At 40.3% G+C, this 20,050-nt stretch overlaps 1 protein-coding gene across 2 annotated transcripts; it reads left to right on the top strand.

Moving 5' to 3' along the window:
* The first annotated feature begins 316 nt into the window (after positions 1 to 316).
* On the top strand, positions 317 to 6,616 carry pdrg1 (p53 and DNA-damage regulated 1). Of its 2 annotated transcripts, XM_034584366.1 has the most exons (5): positions 318 to 464; positions 1,354 to 1,429; positions 1,828 to 1,902; positions 2,716 to 2,796; positions 5,253 to 6,616. In XM_034584366.1, exons 1-5 carry the CDS (start codon positions 393 to 395, stop codon positions 5,333 to 5,335), a joined length of 387 nt encoding a protein of 128 aa, XP_034440257.1. In that variant the 5' UTR covers positions 318 to 392; the 3' UTR covers positions 5,336 to 6,616. The 2 variants fall into 2 exon arrangements, with proteins under 2 accessions (XP_034440258.1, XP_034440257.1); XM_034584367.1 differs by lacking the exon at positions 1,828 to 1,902 and having other exon boundaries at positions 317 to 464; positions 5,253 to 6,231.
* Positions 6,617 to 20,050: the final 13,434 nt, after the last annotated feature.

The raw sequence follows: 20,050 nt of genomic DNA, 5'->3' as shown, positions 1-20,050 counted from the left end.
CTGTGGTGTCGGTCTGGTCTGTGGTGTCAGTCAGATGCTTGTCCAGTAGACACCGTCATGGTCTGATTGCTTGAGTGCTCTTGAGATGATTGTTGTGTGCTTTAATTTAGAATAGTGGTTACTTCTTTAGACATTATTTAACAACCATGATACATGTGTAAGAGAGTTGTGTGTTTTAATGTGTGGGGAATTATTACTGTGCAGCTCTCTGGCAGCTGATCTATGATTGGCTAACCCTGATATCCTTCAATAATCCTAACCAATCAGCACTCTTGATGTCCAAACCTAAGCCAGTCAGAGACAGGGCAGGGCGGGTCTTCTTACACACAGCGTGAGCGAAGTAAAGCGTCGTTGTTTCACACCGGACGTATTTTTGTAGCGACACAGCCAACATGGACGCTGTTGAAGAGTACTTGACAGAAGTGGAGGAAGCAGCGGAGGATGTCCTCACCACGAAACAACAGGTAGCCCAACACGTACAGATGCGTATACAGAGCACGGTGTCCGGGGGGGGAGGAAACACCAGCTACCAGAAGCGCCGCAACTCACAGTGTTAGCAGCTAAGCTAACTAGCTTGGTTTGCAGTACTGGTGTAAACTATGGGACCCCTGAGTCTTTACTACTGTGACGAGTCCAAATGTCTGCTGGGGAAAAATAACTGAGAGAAGAGAATTCATGAATGAAAATGAAATGGCATAACAAATACAACACAGCCCAACTATAACCCAAATACTTGGTGACTAATGCTAACTTTAATCCCACCACCTGTTCCTTGTTGATTTGAGGCTGAAGGTCTTTCTTTCCTAACCCTCAGACAGAACACATTACTTCTCCCTGCCTGTGATTGTATCTCGCTCCTGATGAAGTTCAGAGATCCACCTGAGTGATTTGTAGACATTTGTAAAATACATTTTCCGTACATTAAAACCACTTAGCAAAAAGAAAAATTGCTGGGCTGTCATATGCACAACCTCGTGATTGCCACAGAATTGGATTCATTAGCTAACCTGGACTTTATTAAACTTTGTTTAACTTTATTATGTTGAAATTGTGTCTAATAATTTTCCCACCTCAATATGAAGGAGCACAAATATCACAAACGTCAAATGATAAAACATGTATTCCACAGACATGCTGCTGTGTCAGACCTGAAACATTGTTTTATAGAGATAATGTTTGATGTTGACAATGTGGCATATTTATCTTTGATACAGCATTACCAACTTACATGACTGTTAATTTATGTTCTACTCATCAATCCATAAACTTGATTTCCTAACGAAAAGGCACAAAGACATTTCAGCATTTGCTTCTGTGTAATGTGGACAAATACCATGCTCTGCTATGTTTCAGATTGTGGACCTGGACTCAAAGAGAAACAAGAACAGAGAGGCACTGACCGCACTGAAAACTGAAATGTCCGATTCAAGTGAGTGACGCCTCATCATCAACAGAAGGTTTGGTAATGTTGAGGTTGCAGCTTCGCCTCAATCAGCTGTTTCTGTGTCTCCACTGCTCTCACAGAAAGAGATGAGTTTTACTCTGCACATAGGGTAGAAATAATCACTAATATACGCCATGTTGGAATGTGACCACATAGTTATTGCATCATGATAGAAAGAAACATTAATTATTTAAGCAGCGCTACATTGATTTACACAATATTACAGCAATAATTAATTTGGTCATTTTTTTTATTATGATAATTGTTTCTATTGGGATATTGCAACAGCCCTACGTGGAAACAACACTTTAGTTGTAATATTGTTTTAGTTGTAATATTGGTTGTAGATGCACAATTAAATGAACCACTGTTGTCTTTTGCAGAGAAAGTGAAGGTTTGCTTTGGAAACATGTTCATCAAATTCCCCAAGTCAAAGACAAGAGAGATGATTGAGAAAGGTAAAAACCACCAGTTTATATCATTTTCACTACAAAGCATATTATGAGTTGAGTTTGGACACTTTTTTGAAGTGAAAGAAGTAGAACAACCTGCAGTAGATGGTACAATGAGCCTTTCTTCACACAGAAGTAGCCCTTGCTACTTGTTATTTCATAGACTTAAAAAAAGAAAGTACAATTGTGGAATGAGTAAAAGTTTGCGGACCCTTCTCAGTCAGTGCTTAGTACCCTACCTGTTCTGATGTGTCCTGCACATGCTTATTTTAGTCTTTCTATTCATGAGATAAGAAAGTATTTACTGCTGTCTTACATGCACAGCATGTCTTGTCTTGACATCTGAGTTCTCCTAACTTGGCATTTCTAAAATACATTAAAAAATAAATTTAAAAGGATCTGTGTATCTTTTAATCTATTTCTTTGTGGGCAGTAATTAGCTTACAGAAGCATGTGGTCATTGATTGTTGTTACAATTGTGAAGTGTCAGAATTAAATGGCTCTTGAACTATCATCAACTGGCAAGTCCTATCAGTTCAACTTATTATTAGTGAAGTTCTTAGTGGTTCGGTGGATGTGTGCCCAAACATTACACATGTCACAATAAATATTAGTTTATTTGTTGTTTATTTAGTTAATTATTGTAGTTGATCAAATATAAAGTAACATTTGAAGAAAGGCGGACTTGCTGCAGGGGTTGTATTTATTTATTTTCACTTCAATATCAGCTAAATATGAAATCATCCCAAACTTAACATGCAGCTGTATCATTGCAAAACGTGATCACCCAAAACCTGTTCTGGTCTTTGTTCATCATAGACCAGGAGCAGCTGGAGAAGGAGATCAACGACCTTCGTAAAGAACTGAAATCAAAAGTCAACCATCTCAATGAGATGCAAGGTATGGAGAGCATCTTCACTGTTCAGCTGGAAACACAAAGTGATAAAGGAAAAGATATAATTTTTTGAGAAATACACTCATGACTGAGAATAAAAAGACAGGAGGCAGTAAGCTTAGTATAAAGACAGGAATTTAATTTAAAGCTCACTCATTCTTCTCAATTTCTCTCCTGTTGACCGGCCAAATTTCCCCTTTATAGCCGTTTTTAGACTTGAACTATGGAGGATGTGCTGCTGTGTTCTCACATGGGCTCATTCAGACATTATCCAGAGTTTTCACTAGGCAACTCACTGGCAGGAGGAACTCCGGACCCTCTCAATCGAGCATATGCCGTCTCGTACAGCCTGAATGTCAGGAGATTATCAGGAGAGTTCAGTGCATGTCTGAAATCAGCTGAAGGTTGTGGTGAGAACTCAGGTGCAGCACTGAGGTGCTGTGAGAATATATAAACTCTGTAGGAAAACAAACAAAAAAAGTTTATATGGGCAATTAGGCCAGCTTAACATTCTATATTTTAACTTAGACACAAACACAGTGAACATCTGCACAATGTAGTGCAACCCTACAGCCAGATATGTCAACACACTGGTTTGACTATACACCTCTGTGAAACATTCTGCCACTGTTTAGAGGAGTGATGGTGAAAGTTGTGATGGGTGGGGATGCTAGAAGTTCATAGGAACCATAGAGCGATGGAGTGTGCCACAGTCCATCTCTATTTTGGACTCCATCTTACATCCGGCACCAGGCATGACGCAAGGGCATAGTTTCAGGCCAGCAATTTTTTACCAGCACTCGCATTGTTCAAATAGCAAGTTAACTTTACTCAGCACCCATGGGCGTGTTGCTCCTAAAATGAGGTGTGGTCAGGTGCATTGTTGGTGCATTGATATCTTGAGGCAGTGGAGAGCAATTGATAAACAGAAACGTTCTAATGCGAGTGGTGCAGTATTTCATTATTTTAAAGGTAAATCATCAAGCGGTAGGTAACATACACTTACATAGGCGGGCACGTGTGTACACTACACACCCTTACTACCTGGAAAATAATAGCAATTATTTTACAGTGAATGGGAGATGGCACTCTAATTTGTTTATTGCCTGTTACGACTGAAACACACTCAGGATTAATTTAGAGACTCAGTACAGCCCTCATGAGCCATGCACCTGGCAAACATCCCATCTGCAAGCATAGAGGGAGCAGTGTTTATGGCCTATACTGCAGCCAGCCACCAGGAGGCAATCAACATGTCTTCATTAAGGGGGCACTTTCATGTCTTCCTCCTTTTATATTCAGTCTGGTTAAATTATACTTACTTAAGTTATGTGTCAACACTCACTCTGCTTTTTAACGAATAACTCCTAGAGGGAAACTTGTTTCACTCCAGAAGGTCTGACAGATGACTCAGATCATGAACTCTGAAAAAACCCTGCTTTCTAAAATTGAATACACGAATGTGATCTTATAAAAGTCTGAGGACCAAAGCAGCTAAAGTGAATACAATTGTTCGACGATGTGCAGTATTTTTAGTTTCTTTCTCAATGCTTACCAACCAAACCAAATGCAATGTATGAGAACAATGATAGAGACACAGACACTGGTGCTTTTACCCACCTGATGTTGATAATGGTGTTTGTAGCATATGTTGTTGTAAGTTCATTTCCAGAATTCAACAATGCTCAGTTCACTTTTGAGATTGTTTGGTTTGATTTAAATCCGAGGTCTAATGTAGTGATTTCAAGGTCCTTTTTAAGGCTGTAGACGGTGGTGTGCTGCTACGTTATCCAGCCTTAACATGGTTATTCAATTAGTGTGACAAGAGATTAGACTTCTTTTAATACCTGTGGTGCAGTTTAGACCTGTTATCTCAATGCAAGTACCATTAGCATCATGCTAATTGGATCTCTGCACATAAGCTGACTGAGCTCAAATCAGTGTCTCCACAGAGAGGATGTTTAGATAAGCTCTAGAGGGATGATGTGTGGTTATGTGTTTGTAACCTCAGCTTGTATAGACTAACTAAAGGATCAATCTGATCTATTTTCTGTAAACAGGGCTGTTCATCTTTTAACCTTTGTCCTTTGAAATTTTGTGACCCATCAAAGTTGATAGGAAAAGCAAACAGGGAAATGCTGTCATCACATTTGAAATATTTCTGCAATCTCCATAGGAGGAATGTCCAGTCTCCAGATGTTTGTTTGATGCAGATGTGTCGTTAAACTATAAATGTCTCCCAGTGGTCCACTTGTTGGAAGAGTGAGCGGGGAACTGAGTCTGGTCTGTGTTCAGTCAGATAGCTGCAGACTTGGAGGAATAAACAGGGAGGGGTTTCAATTCAATAATTATTCCTCTGGTAAAACAGTTGATAAAGTTCAGGTCCTTCATGTTATTTTTGGAAAAATGCCTGATCATCCCAGCAGTACTGTGAGATATCTGTCTTTGTGTTTGTCTGCAGGTAACCCTGAGCTGAGAGGCTACAATCTCTCTCCTCTGTCCACTGATGAAATCAAAGCTATGAACAGCATCTTCAAGATATGAAGATTTTCTGAGGACATGAAGTCAATGAGCTTCCTTCACCTGCTACCTCTGAACTGTAATGTTTTATCCTGTGGATGATGTGATGATACAGTAAATCAGAATCCCGATGGAGCCACGTTTGACAGAACCTTTTTTCAGGTTCTGTCAAACGTCGTATTCTCATTATAAAACTTCACAAAGATATTTTAAGGCTGAAAGTCCATTTAGATGTTCTCTCTTATCTCTTTTTTGAGGTTCTACGCAAAATGTGGATGGGCAATGTGAATTAAATTCCATATCACCAGATATGTGATTTTATATAATATTGATATGCAGTTAAATCGGGAAATTATAAATTAATAAAATAACCAACATTTTTGCTAAGAAATAAAAACTCATGTTGGCCTTATACTGCCTGGATCCCTGAATTACAATACTGCTACAATAATGTAACACAGCCATAAATATTGAATTATTGTCATCATACTTTACATACATTATCATCAACACCTTTCAACCAGCTAAATTAGCTGACTGCAGAAAGTGATTTCCTGCATCTGTAAAAACTGAGGAGTGTGAAAAACCTGCAGTGGTGATGCTTCTTTGGAATGTCGCCTGGTTGATGCTGAGGCACCAACTCAGTGGAAACACTGCGTTGTCAAAAGCCTTCCATCAACTGTTAGTGTCATTGTAGCCAACAATGACACTAACAGGATACATAACCAAACATACGTCAACATAGATAAATTGCTCCACACTGCAAACTGAAAGTGAGCTCACCCTTAGCAGTCATTAATAACCCTTCATTTCACAGTGTGCACAACAAAAGATCCCAATCAGTATGTAAACTGATGGTGTTTGGTTACCTTTGTGAGTACAATGTTAAAACCAACAACAGGACTGAGCAGAATAATATATATACAGTTTGTGGTCCTGTGAAAAATCAATACAGGCCATGTAGTTGGTTCATAGTCACAAGATGGCAGTGCAGTGAAGGTGTGCAGCACAAACATGGCGCCTTGATATCACCTTCTGCCTCCACAGCCTCACAACCAGTCTTTGTTCTCTGGGAGTATCACTGCACTGCCTGACACATTATGTAATGCACACCACTTCTGTGGCTAGGTATTGACTGGAATTTAGAAATGAAGATTTGATTTGGTTGTGTGTGAAAAAATGATTTATTGTGTAAAACGTCATTGTTTGTATCCTGTTTGAAAGTTAGGAATTATATTGCCTTTATGTTTTGTCCTCTTTTTATTCACCATCCAGTCTGTGAATAAATGTATTTTTACCATTCGGGCTAATTTGCATTTTTTTGTGACAGTTTTTTTATTTTTTTCAAAGGAGACATCACAGTCACAATCTGTGTGATAAACAACAACTGTGCTCACTGCAAAATAGTTGTTATTGCTTTATAATTTGCCAGTCTGACATGCCACCGAGCATGAGAAGACATGAATAGCTTGAGGCAGCGAGAGAAAGGGAGGGACAGTCACAGAGGAGGTATGTGTAGGTTGTTTTTGTGTGCGGAGGCGTTGGTGATACAGAAGTAGCTCTGGCTCACTCTCAGACTGCGGGTGCGTGCCAGCGCTGTCAGACCTGGAACCAGCTCTGAGTGATGACTTATGACTCAAAGGATGGGAACCTGCTGATCGTCTCAAATGTTAGATAATTATAACAAACACTGGGACACGCTACGGTGCTAAGAGGGTTGCATACTGACGCTCCGCACTTTGACTTCCACCTGGGAAACTATAAATCAAGACATTATGAAGCGATGATTGATCAAACAGTGATATTGTTTACCTCCACTCGACTACAAGAGCAAAATTAATCACATCCATGAAGAGTCAACGTAAATCCATAAACTATGTGTAATTATAGTGCGTTTGACAGTGTTAAGTGGAAAGGTATCAAAGGCCAGATGTACGGCTCGAATTGTGTCTCAGCTATATTGACGTATCAAATTGCAGTTTGAAGGTCAGATGTGTGCCAGAAAGCCATATTGCTGCAACAGTTGGATTAACAAACCGTATAATCAACACATCCAACGGCTGTCACCCTTTGGAAGAGATCTTGAATTTCAATCTCTATGCTACACATGAGGAGAAGCTCTGAGTATTGCTTGGCATGTTAGCTGTGTGTGTGTGTGTGTGTGGCTATGGTTCCATGTGAAACTGACTTATTTAATGGCTTTCTAGAAAAAAGATGTCATTTAGCTGTCATTCCCATGTTATTTTAATCTGCAGAGCTGCAGCAGTGATTTACTGAAAGTTATTGGCTGTTTATGAGCGCAGAAACCTCAGAGTATGTTCTGTTGCTGAGGTGTAGGTGAAGCCAAATGGTGAGGAAATAAGTAGAGTGTCTGATTTTGACAGACTTGGCAGAGGGTTGTTCCCTAATTAGTCAGTCAGAGAGTGCAAAGTTTAGCTCCATAGTAAGTGCTGATTTACATTGCTTGCTTTTCCCAGTAATGTCAATCCAACCCAGTAATGTCACTACACCCAAATAACCCCCAAAATACAGTGTTATCTCTGCTTGATCCGATTCATACACGTCTCCCAGCTGCACTACATAATATTTGTTTTCCCTCTGTCCTTTTCTACGCGAACAGTAGTATGCTGGGCCAGAAGGTGGCGATAAATTCTACATCAACAATCCGACAAAATACCAGAGATCGCAGTGATCCACGTAATATTGGGTGAGGCAGACGCTGGTGAATGTCGGCATTGTGATGCAGTGATGCTAAATTTAGCTGCTCACTTGTAATTAGACCCAGTGCTAAACTAACATAGAGAAACTGGTCTGTAGCCGCCATTGTTGTTGTTTCTAGTGCGTGCTCATAACACAAAGCAACAGTTGTCATGCTGTGATGTCATTGTTTCCTAAACGCTCTGTTTTACATGTTCACACGGATACAAATCTTTGGAAATCTGCACTTTGGAAGGTGTTTGTAAAAAAATCTGTTTCAGTGACTTAAAATGCCATGTGGCTTCTCTCAGTTCACTGTGTTGTTTTTAGGCGTAAGTCTCCTCATCCTGTGTTCCCAGCAGAAGTCGTCCGCTTTCACTTTTGCGCAGAGACTCTGATAAACTTTCATTTAGCAGCCAAAAAGCCAGATATATTATTTTTCCCTGACTAGACCAAAACAGAGCTAAAAGAGGAGTGTATAATGGATTTTAAATGAATGGTTACAGAGCTCATGTAGTGTGTTTCTTTGTATTGCCCCAGAGTGTGCAAAGAAAAAATGTGACTTAAGCTTAATGGCTTTTTCTGTTATGGTATCGTATTATCTCTGGTACCAAATGGCATAGGCCTGCTTTAGCCACCTTGTCACTACAGATAAAAATGACCTTGACATCAATGGCGATTTCTCTTACTAGAAACAGTCTACCATCCAGTATAGCCAAATAGTTTGGGCACAGATTTGGCTCATCCCACATCTGAACCACATGGCACGTGGGTGGTCTGCTCCTGTTTGCCAGAAATGGACCACAATTAAGCCATAGCAATAATGTCAACCGAAGGAGGACCAAACTTGTTTTGTGCTATTTTGGCCATGTTCCCCATTTACCACATGGGCCACTTAAGGCTCACATCCAGATTACACCTTGTCTGGAGCACCACATGTTTGCCATTTGTTTTAGGATATGTGGGCCACGGTTTCTACTTTACAAGAGGACCAATTTCGGCTCACATCCATTTTGTGCGGGTCACAAGAAGGCCAGATGTGTAGCATCATTGCCGGAAGTGGCCCACATCTGTATGCTACCTGGGATTGATTATCAATTCAATCAACTATTAATACAAACTATTTTCTGTCCAAGTGGACAATAATGCATGTCTTGTAGACCAGTGTTACCTGATGCACTGTTGTTTGATATCTACATTAGAACCTATGAAGCTGAACATTTAAACCTCCTATGTCTGATGAGCTTCATGTCTGAAGGCCTAGTCGGTGTCTGTGGTACAGATACTTCACATTCTCTGGCAACTCAACCGGCTTTTGACAGCTGTGATATAACAACACTGCTGGTGTACAGCATGTAAATCAAAAAACTGGCACTCCCTCCTTCTGTTTATTACTTTTTTAAGTCCCTTTTACCGTAGCTCCTTTTCATGAAGCATTTGACTTCTGACTAACCTTCTGACCTCGCTAACACATCCACACATACCGAGGTAAAAAAGGATGATGAAAGACACCGCGCTTAATAGAAAATAACCCTCCAGGAAATGAATGTCAGTCAAATGGCACAAAAATGACATTAAGATAAATGTTTAGAGGCAGTTTTGCATGTGTTAGATTTTAAGTTTCTCTTATTTTGTTTTCTTATCTTTTTTTGCTACTTCAACAACTAAACAGTCCGACAGGGATCAATAATTTATTTATCTTATCTTCTTATAATATATAACGTTGACTAGATATTCACACCCACAGTAATCGGATGCTGTTATTCTTTTCTCCTCCCAGCTGAGTTTGGTATGAGCCCTCAGCTCCACAGCTCTACAGGAATGTCTGATTTAGGGGCAGTTAATACTCACAGTTAATGTTTGAAGTCCATGTAAAGAAAGTATATTATTTCTCCTGGGATGCAGTAATACAGGTCTTATGCTGAAGGAGATTCAGCTAAAGTCCCCCTTCCCTGTTTTAATTTCCTCCCTTCAGGAATGAGCCTTGAAATGTCCTATGAGATGAAACCATATTAAGGTGAGAGGAGGTATAGAATAACAATAATATGTAATACTATTACTATTACTATACATTTAACTATTGAGATTTGGTATTCTTTTAAATTGTTGTGATTGTCTCCATTGTATTAGGCTGGTTGGACATCTTACAACATCAACACAAAAACTGACACTGCACAAACGTACCACATGTTGGCGCCCATTTGAAATGAATGGTAGCAGCTTATGGCTGAAGAAAATCAAGTATGTGACCTTCATATTTTTATAGTGACCCTGACACCTACAAATGGAACAACTGGACTCGAATGGATATTGATGCTTCAAAATGTAAAATGGGACAATTCTTTTGTTTTTAGAATTTAAAATGTAGGAGTTGTACTTAAAAAATATATACTTTTGTTCTTGTAATAAAATTTGTTCATCAACTTTCACTATTTGTCTTGGGTATTGAAGTGGTACCTTTTGATATTTTGGGTTTGAGAACTTCAGGTACTGCTGGGGTGAGACTACAAAGTAATCTTGTCTTTCAAGATGGTCACTGTGTCATATAAGATGATTATAGAATCATAATCTCTTGCCAAAATGTCCTCGGCAAGACACTCAACTCAAAATTGCCTCTGTGTGTGATGGATGTGTGATGGAGAAAGTGCTGCACATAGATGCATCGTATGAATGTGTGTGTCAATGGCTGAATGGCAAAACTGTAATGCAAAACACTTTGGGTGGTCATCAAGAAAAGAAAAGAGCACTATATAAATACAGGCCGTTTACCATTTATTGTATGTTCCTTCCTGACCGAACACCATCTGCCCTCCTTTGCGAAATGCTTGACATTAGTGCAAGGTAAGCGCTCACGACTGACTTCCGGGGACAAGAATTTGAACAATCAGTGTGAATGATATTGTGATATTGGCCTTGTGCTCTGAAAAGCCTAAAAACCTTTGCTCCGTGTCACAATTCCACTTTGTTTCACCATGTTTACATTTCATCTCTTCAAGCAGACTGTCAGCTGTGCTCCTATTGGTCAACAAAAGCCGTCATGGAGGGTTATAAAAAACAAACATGCCCTTCTTTCTGTTAGGATATTGCAAGGTGCCCCAGAAGTTGCGTCGGTTGTCGCCCTTTATGACACTCTACTCTAAATAAAAGGATTATCACACCTGATGCCCATTTTATTGTTTCCGAATTCACCTGGAGCTTCACGTCTTCGGGCTCAGGCTATACTTGGAATGATATAATATCGTCTGACCCCAGTAAAACTACGATAGCACCAAGTGATCTGCTCTGTCAAGTTTTTTGGTGCCAGGGGGAAATGTCATCTCCTGATGACACCTGTTACTTAAGTAAAGGAACTGAGTACTTTGTATGTTTAGGATCAGGGAAATCAAATTCTGTTGCAAGTTATCTTTATAAATGTACAAACTCAGGTCTCAGGTGTTTAGGAAAATTCAAATCTTTAATACATGCCAAGGAGTGGCACAGATACCCAAGATAACCCATATTGTCAGTATTGTCAGTACAACACATCACTACTGGATTCTGGTCGAAACGTGTTGTCTGTCTAAATCTGGGTGTCTGATGGACGAGGTTCCAAAAGATAAGTGGAAAGCCTTCAAAGGAGTAGAATTATTTATGGCAGCAGATAAAGGGGAACTCGACAAATCTTTCACATCAAAGTCTCTTTACATGTCTTAGGGAGCAGTACTGCATTTAAGTTGTTTAAAGCCTCCTGTGGCTTTTGAGGGTCCAAGTCAGATACATTGCAACTTGAGTTAGCTTCAACTAATCTGGAGCTTATTTGAAAAGTGAGTTTAGCAGAAATCTGGAGCTCGCCCCTCGTCTCTGCTTCAGGTTAGAGGCTTGGGGCGCCAGGTTTAGACAGGGAAGAAAATGGATGGAATAAATAAATATGACATCTCTGGTTCTGCCGCATCAATTTTGATCCTGTAAACTGTCTGAAGACGTGAGTCTGACAGTGTTATAGGAGTGCAATGCAAAACTGGTGTGAGTAATGTGTGGGGATCTATATAGTGCACCTGCCCAACTATAATAAATAGCACTGGAGGTGATGTGAAGAGACTAGGCTGTGAAAAGGTGCTCTTGTTTTTATTCTTTAAATTTTGGGTATCCAATTTTTCAATAAACCTGAAAATGAAACTTGTAAAAAATAATGTGAGAGGCAGATATTACACCCTGTGTGGTATGATATTGATTTGTATGGTTTTACCTTCTCCCAATGGTGTGTTAGAAAAAGCAACCTAAAAAAATCAAGCCTGGCCAAACACTCAATAGAAAAGTAAATATCTTTGTGATACTGTGATAAAATCGACCACCTACGGTGTGATGACAAGGTGATGGAAACAAATTCATATCGTCATTGTGTCAGAACACCATAGAAATGAAGGTATTCAACTGCAGTTGGATTTTGCTCACAAACAATGCCAAATTACTCTAGTGCCTCTCCAGAACAAATACAAATGATTTATTTTGCAGACACTATGAAAATCTCTTCTTGGCCCGCTACCTCTCCTGTGCGTTTCACAGGGAGAGCTGCTCCTTCAGCTTTCAGTCATGTTGGAGAGAGAAGCCAGCCCTGGTTCTGCTTCTCACCTCTGGCCTTCATCAGCAGACATGGTGGGACATCTGCAACCACTTTACACTTGTGAAAACAACATTTTGGGTAGTTTACAATGTCCTTACGGAGCGCTTCTCTTAGATAAACACATGTTCCACGTTTTATAGATGAGGTGTGTGGCCCGTCTGTATTTGGTAACTGTTTCTCTGACATATTCCTGAGTTTGGAATATCAGGCTTTTTGATCTAGTTGCCAGGGTTCAAGTACACTTATCTTTTGAGGAGTGGATTCTCTGACATGACCTGGACGAACTTGGTTTTCTTTGTGGAAATGTGTATATTGTGCAATAGTAAAGTATTACTGCAAATAGACATCATTTCCAGACAAGGCAAAATAGTTAGTTAATAATATTAAAAGCAAGTAAATGTTAAATGGCAGGTACAATGTCTATATAAAATATATTATTTGGTGTGTAGAATAACAATATATGAAAGTCATTTGTTTATTCGTTTAATGTATAATAAGCAAATTCACAGGACATCAGTAGAATTTTAAAGCTTTTTAATGTTTAGAACCAAATATGCCAACTTACAGTATAACTGGAAGGATGGCTGACGGCAGTTGACATATCTGGGCTGCCAGGTAAATTTAAAGCCTGGATATATGGCCATTGCTGGTATACGAATTTCCAATGACCACGGTCGAGGGATTAGAAAGGAGGATAAGTGGTTGCCTTCGCAGGTGGTTGGGACTACCAAGAAGCCTGAGCAGCATTGCCCTATATGGCAACAGTATCAGGCTTAAACTTAAAGAGCCTCAGTGAGGTGTTCAGGGTTACCCAAACCAGGGAGGTGCTGCAATAGGCAGGAAGTGGACGTCCCAGGAGGCAGTGGACAGAATCTAGGCTGCGTCATAACGCCCGGTGGGAGTAATGGCAGTTGGCCAAGCGGGTCTAGGCAGCATCCCATCAATCCACTACAACAGAATCAAGGGCAAGGAGAGGTGGCACCTGGTCAGGCCAGACATTCTGCTGGTATCAGAGACATCCAAGCTATACGTGGCCATGCCGGAGCTCATGGTGCCCTGGGAAGAAATGATGGAGGAGGCCAACGAGAGCGGAAGAGGGAGAAGTATGCAGAGCTGCTGGAGGAATGCCGCAGACAGGGGTGGTGTCCACGGTGTATTCTTATTAAAGTGGGGGCCAGGGGCTTTGCAGGAAGATCATTAAGCAAAGCATACAAGCTCCTTGGCATCACCGGTGCCTGCAGCCATAAGTAGAGCTTCAGAAGCAGCAGATTATTAGAATGTAAAGTGTAAGACAATAAAATTCACTATACATCTATATTTTCTTTTAATTTGACAAGTGCACATTGTTGTTTGGAGGCAGGGGGTGGGTTGGGTGGTGACGTAGGTTTGGGCGAAGGCATGGTGGGGTGGTGGTGTCAGAATGGTAGTTAGGCGGGGGGGGGGGTTTCTACATTTCTACTTTCTCTCACACTGCTTGCGGCGTCTCCTCACCGGGCCTTAAGAGCTGTGCATGGTTCCCTGGGTCTCTGCCTTAGAATGAAATGAGAACGTGTGCGTCTGTACCGTAGAACATTCCACAACTGCTGAAAATGTCTGTAATGCAATATATACCGTCTGTTTTGGAACTTTTCTTCTGTTTTGTGTGAGTCACTATACAGTTCTGTTTTTCTATATATACTGACTTTGCAAAGGGACATTTTTACATTATATATCATTTAGCTGACGCATTTATCCAAAGTGACCTACAATAAGTGCATTCAACCATGAGGGTACAAACCCAGAACAACAAGAATCGAGTAAGTACAACATGTTAGTGTGATATAAGTGCAAGGAAACTTTATTTTTCATTTCTTCTGATATGTTTGTGTGCGTGTGTGACTAATTGAACAGTTCTGTTTTTCTTATTTGTCTGTCTCTTCTTGGATTCTCAACAACGGTGATGCACCTGGCAGAAGCACAGACTCTTCAGAAAACAAGCTGCTTGGACAAATCCTTGCACAGGATCATCAACCAATCTTCAAATTTGATGTGTTAATTAGTTAATTAGTATTACAGCAGTACAACAGCTCTGCCCGGTCACTTGAAGCCAAAGCTTCCTGGAGTGCTGAGATTACGAAGCAGAACTGGAAGACAGAAATGTTTACTTTACTTTTCATCTTCATTCAAGCATGACATGGATTTCTGCACTGCTACTGTAACATGGTGTTATTCCTTGCCTCATCTAACATGGTTATTCGGCCATTGTATATGTTCTGTTTAAATTACAGCCATGTGTGAGGGAGAAGAAATATTAAAATAACATTTCAGTCTGTTGTTACAGTTACTAATATCCTTACTAATATTTTTCGTGCCTATGCAAAAATACATTTCCCAGTGGTTTTCATAAATACATTTTACTCCTGTGATGAAATAAGTTCATGTTCATTTTAACAGTTACTTCAAGTTCTTCAGCGGAAATATACGGATTCTGCCGGTCAGGGAAAAGGCTACTACAACACACTCATTTAATCCACCCACACTCACTCGCCTTTTTTTTAGGTTCTCCAAGATGAAACAACTTAATTAATTTAATTGCACTTATATAGCACTACTCTTGATGACCACTCAAAGCATTTTACAGTGTACATTTTACAACACTTTTTTTTTTTACAATTCATACAGTGCATCATTGTGCAACACTTTCTATCACACAGCTCTCACACTCTACAGTCACGACAATTCAGTTCACACCTACAGGTTCAGTATCTTGTCCAAGGATACTTAGGCAAGCAGAATGGGGAAGACTGAGATCGAACCGCCAACCTTGTTAGTGGACGATCTGCTCTACCTCCTGAACCGCAGCCACCCTTATGCAGTAGTTATGTTTGTGTGTGTAATATATATATTGTATTGTATATATAACACAGCAGCCCTGCAATGAATCCTCCTCTCTGTGTCACAGCAATCTGTTTGAATTGACCACTATTTTCTGATCAGGTATCAATAATATATAATATAATATAACAGTGTAGTTAGTGTGAAATTAGATTATGATGATTAGATGATTTAAAAAAAAAAACAAGCTATTAATCAGATAATACTGTAAGTACTTTTTGATTGTACAGATTGTACACTTGTTTAAATTGAAGTTCTTAGGCAGGCTCCCGCGTCGCTGCCTTTTGGAAGGTTTTAGCAGTCTGCTCCAGGCAGGCCTGCTTGAAGGTTGGTAGAGCTTGGATAGGGAGGAAGTTTCCCTGGCTGTGTGAGCTGGAGATCTACACCCCTCCTCCAGGAGAAGCGAGTAGAAAGAGTTGAGTCGAAAGAGAAGGAAGGGAGAGGGAACTGGGCTTATATTGGCCTGGTGACCTCATGGGTCATGGGGCCCAGAGTGACCAACAGTGGTTAAAAGTTGTGTCCAGGGGCAGTTTTAACACCTAGGTGTGAAGTTGAAGCACCCTGGGAGACTGAGTTCTGGAGGCTCTCCTTTGTCTCCAGAACAAAGAAACAGGTGGTCAGGATTTGACTAAACATGTAGGCCGAACTGTAGTTCACAAATACTAGGTCCCAACACAAGATACATTGGTCTCGGGCAGATGTGGACTCCACATCAATAGTCTATTGTCAGTTGGACTTTTACAGTGATCTGGCATCACCATGGCCCAAAACTTTGTATATAATGGTGATGCAAAAGAAAATTCTAGAGTAAACAAAAGCACACACATCAAAACTTGATAAACACTGGTTAGAAAACAACAAAGTCCGCGCATCACATAAGTTAATGCTTATTTATTCTACTTTTTAGAGAGGTAGGGTTTCTGGCACAGGTCCTTTTTCAGACAAAGAACAAAGGAAAAACTGAAAATCTCCTCTCTTGCATGTACATTATGTATAGCTAACCCTAACCTGTACGGGTACAGGTTAAAAGAGAAGGGACAGAATCTCATGGGTTATTGTGAGAATGGGTGGTTGGACCATGGGGCTCTTATTTATTTAACACACACAAAGTCCCTGACTTTTGTTTGCATGGGGCAAGGAGAAAGGATGGATGATAATAATGATTTGTATTATTAGTTATAGTAATAATAATAGCCATAAAAACTAACCGTTTAGCATAAAACAAAGTACACATATTTAATCACCAGTAGTTAAGGTTGTTTTAAGGGTAGTCAAAGGTAGCCCAACCCTGAGTGTGTGCACGTGTGCCCATCTGACTGGTGGGAGGATGTTGCAGGTGTCTTCAGTCTTGTCCTAGAGTTGTAATTAGTATGGCTGTCTTGACAGATTGATGCCACACCCAGACTTTATGGCTGATGACTCTTGCTGACTACATCCCAACATATGAAGACTGGATCACAGCAAGACGCTTTTGTTTGGAAAATACAGATACATAAGTGTAGTGAAGAATCAAAGAAACATAAGCCGTTTTCAGACATGACCTCGGCAAGAAGCACAAAGAATTGGGTCAGGACTTTTTCCTGAGTTTTCCTTTCACTTGTGCACAACGCAGCGGGAGATTCTCCGCTTAGACGCGTTCACAAAAGCAACAAATTATCAGCAGGATTCAGGTGAGGGGTGGTGCAGGAGGCAGAGTGTAACGTATTCATTCTGCTGTGGAGACAGCACATTGACACTGGCTTCAGGTCTCATCACCACAAACTCTGTGTGTTCTACGTGTATTGCACTGCTTTTTTATATTTGTGTTCTTTCTGTTTGTTTCATCTTTGCATCTGTCACATGTTAGAAACTTCAACAACCCCCCGCCCCCCCCTGACGCAGGATGGGATTCTGTAAGGCCTGGGTGGTCCTTTCTCTCTTCCTTTCACTATCAATCACTGACACACACACACACACAGGCATTTTTTCTGACCATTTATTTTGTTGACCTTGACCTTTGACCAATCAGTCTTTTTTGTGTGAAGGCCTGACAAAACTGGCCCACCAACAATAATATCTGGCCCGCCAGATAATTTAAATGATAACATTTTCACAATATAAGATTTAAAAGCCCTGAAAATGGGAGTCGTTGTCCAGATACAATCGTCCTCTGCCCATGTGCATTGTAACCAACATGTGGTTGTGTTATTCGTGCATTTAGGGCGTCACGCTCGGTTTGAGCGCACCATTAAGATAACCTTTTGCACATAAAACACAATACGAAAATACTACATCAGCTAGAAATGACTCTGAACCCTTTAACAGTAACATGTAATGCATGAAAATACTCAAATATCAGAATGTGAATAATACAGAATACAAGCCCACAAAATGTTCTACTGCTTGATATGACTTTCTAAAATCCAAATTAATCTATCCATCACAAAGACACATCAGATTTTGGCCACAATGGTTGAGGAACTAATCCTCTGAGACATTCAGACCTCTGTGGCTATCAGGCTAGAGGTGGATGAAAGCAGCTTGATCTGCATATCTAGTATTACCCAATTGAGAGGGTAACAGCTAATGACTGAAGTAATGTATGTGTATTTTCAGATGTACGGACAATGAAGGGCATACATTGTATGGTTTTTGCTGTTCTACCTACCACCTTGTCAAAGCAGTCTATCTGCACGATGATGTGTCACCACATCTAGCTCAACTGTCCATGATTTTTCAGAGAGAAAATGTTAATTACCTGCCAATCAAAGGGCAGGTACACTCTAAGAAGCTATAACTTTGGACTTGTTTGTCTCGTAATTTAAAAGTAATACAATTAAATTGTGTCCTGTTCAATCAGTATTTACTGCAAACAGGAAAAATGCAAATCATTCTGTTAGTGCCTTTATTAGGTTCCAGAAACAGAGGCATGCCTGAGGACAATCAATGATGCAGGATTTTAACATTGTGATCGCATGATTCAGATATTACTGCAGATGTCTAATGTTAACCGAGCGTTGACGTTTTGCTTACTATTAGCCTGCCAATTCATATGCATATGGAGGATGGCAGGTTCAGCAATGGTGGCTGTACTGAATGAACCTCACAGCCAATGTTATCAGAGCTCAGACTCTGATCCCGACAGCCTTCCATCACTTCATTCAGCACGATTTCACACTGGGAGAAAATGAATCATTGACTACATCCATCCATATCATCAGAGAGATTAAACAGACAGGATCTTCATGTAGACTAACTAGAAGGTGGTGTGATAACTCTGCAAGGTTGTTCATGATGATGAATGGCTCCTCAAGCACCTGGCTGGGTGCTATTAATTGCTATCAAACTCCAGATGTACCACCCTATTGTGTAGACCCACAAATAGTCCAGAGTCCTAAATTTGATCTTCAGATTTGGACACACAATTCAATATTAATAGACGACAACTTATTCTCCAGTTTGGGATTCTGTGTTCTGACTTGAGCTTCTCCGACCTCTGTATAACCAGGTGTACAGCAGCAGTTGTGCAGCCTCAGGGTTCTGTGGACAGCAGGTGGTCTTTATTTTCCACAGCACATAACTGCAGGTCACTTTTACAGTTTCAGAAAGACAGCTGCCACCAGCATCACTACAGGCCAAGCAAACAGCCCATTCCAAACAGACAGGTTTACAACTAGCACTACATTTGTATTTTCAATATGGTCTGCATTTATATAGTACTTCTGTCTTGATGACCACTCAAAACGCTTCATAGCACCCATTGTCACACACATTCAGAAAGTGCATCTATGTGCAGCACTTTCTCTATGAGAAGGGGCAATTTTGGGTTCAGTATCTTGCCCAAGGACATTTCAGCATGCGGAATGGGGAAGACTGGGATCGTACCACTGCCGCCCCAATACTACTAAATTTACTAATGTTGAGTTTTATTAAAATTGTGAATGTTAATTAGATTCTGTCCAAACTTTTGCTGCTTCGCAAACCTGCTACTATTCCTACTACACTACACAAAATGTTTGTTTTCCTATGTGGTCAGATATACATTTCATCTACTCTTCTGTTTCAGAAAATACAGTCTCACTATCTTTGACATGTTCGAAAGATGTGTTTTTTAAGGTACATTCATTTTAAGAAAATATTCCTGAGCGGTTCAAGATGTACTTTCATGTGTTTACGTAAGTCGTTGAATCTCAGATTTTCCGTCCACAAAAGGTCAAGCACCTGTGCTGCTGTGGCTGCTGCAGGATTTAAGAAGCACACATGGTTGGATGCATTCCAAATGAGAACTGTGCATGTTTTAGTGCATGTAAACCCACACAAAATATATTTTACAATATCTCTGATTAGCTCTTTTCTGTTTTTTCTTTTGAGGCAGATGGAGAGTAAAAGTCTGACGTGTGACATGTGTGGTAACTCTTTGACCACTGCTGCTTATTAATGGGTAACACATTGTGCTTTTGTCACAGCCTGAAGGCCGCTAATGCAATTTTCATTTTCTTTTCACAAGCTTCATTCAGCCTGACCAGCATTTTTTGTAATCCATTTCTTGAGCCGTTTTCCTACATGACTTTGTGGAGGATCTGCGGAGA

The sequence above is a fragment of the Hippoglossus hippoglossus genome, chromosome 5, assembly GCF_009819705.1.
Source record: "Hippoglossus hippoglossus isolate fHipHip1 chromosome 5, fHipHip1.pri, whole genome shotgun sequence".
Classification (NCBI taxonomy): Eukaryota; Metazoa; Chordata; class Actinopteri; order Pleuronectiformes; family Pleuronectidae; genus Hippoglossus; species Hippoglossus hippoglossus.
This window is presented reverse-complemented; position numbering and strand designations above follow the sequence as displayed.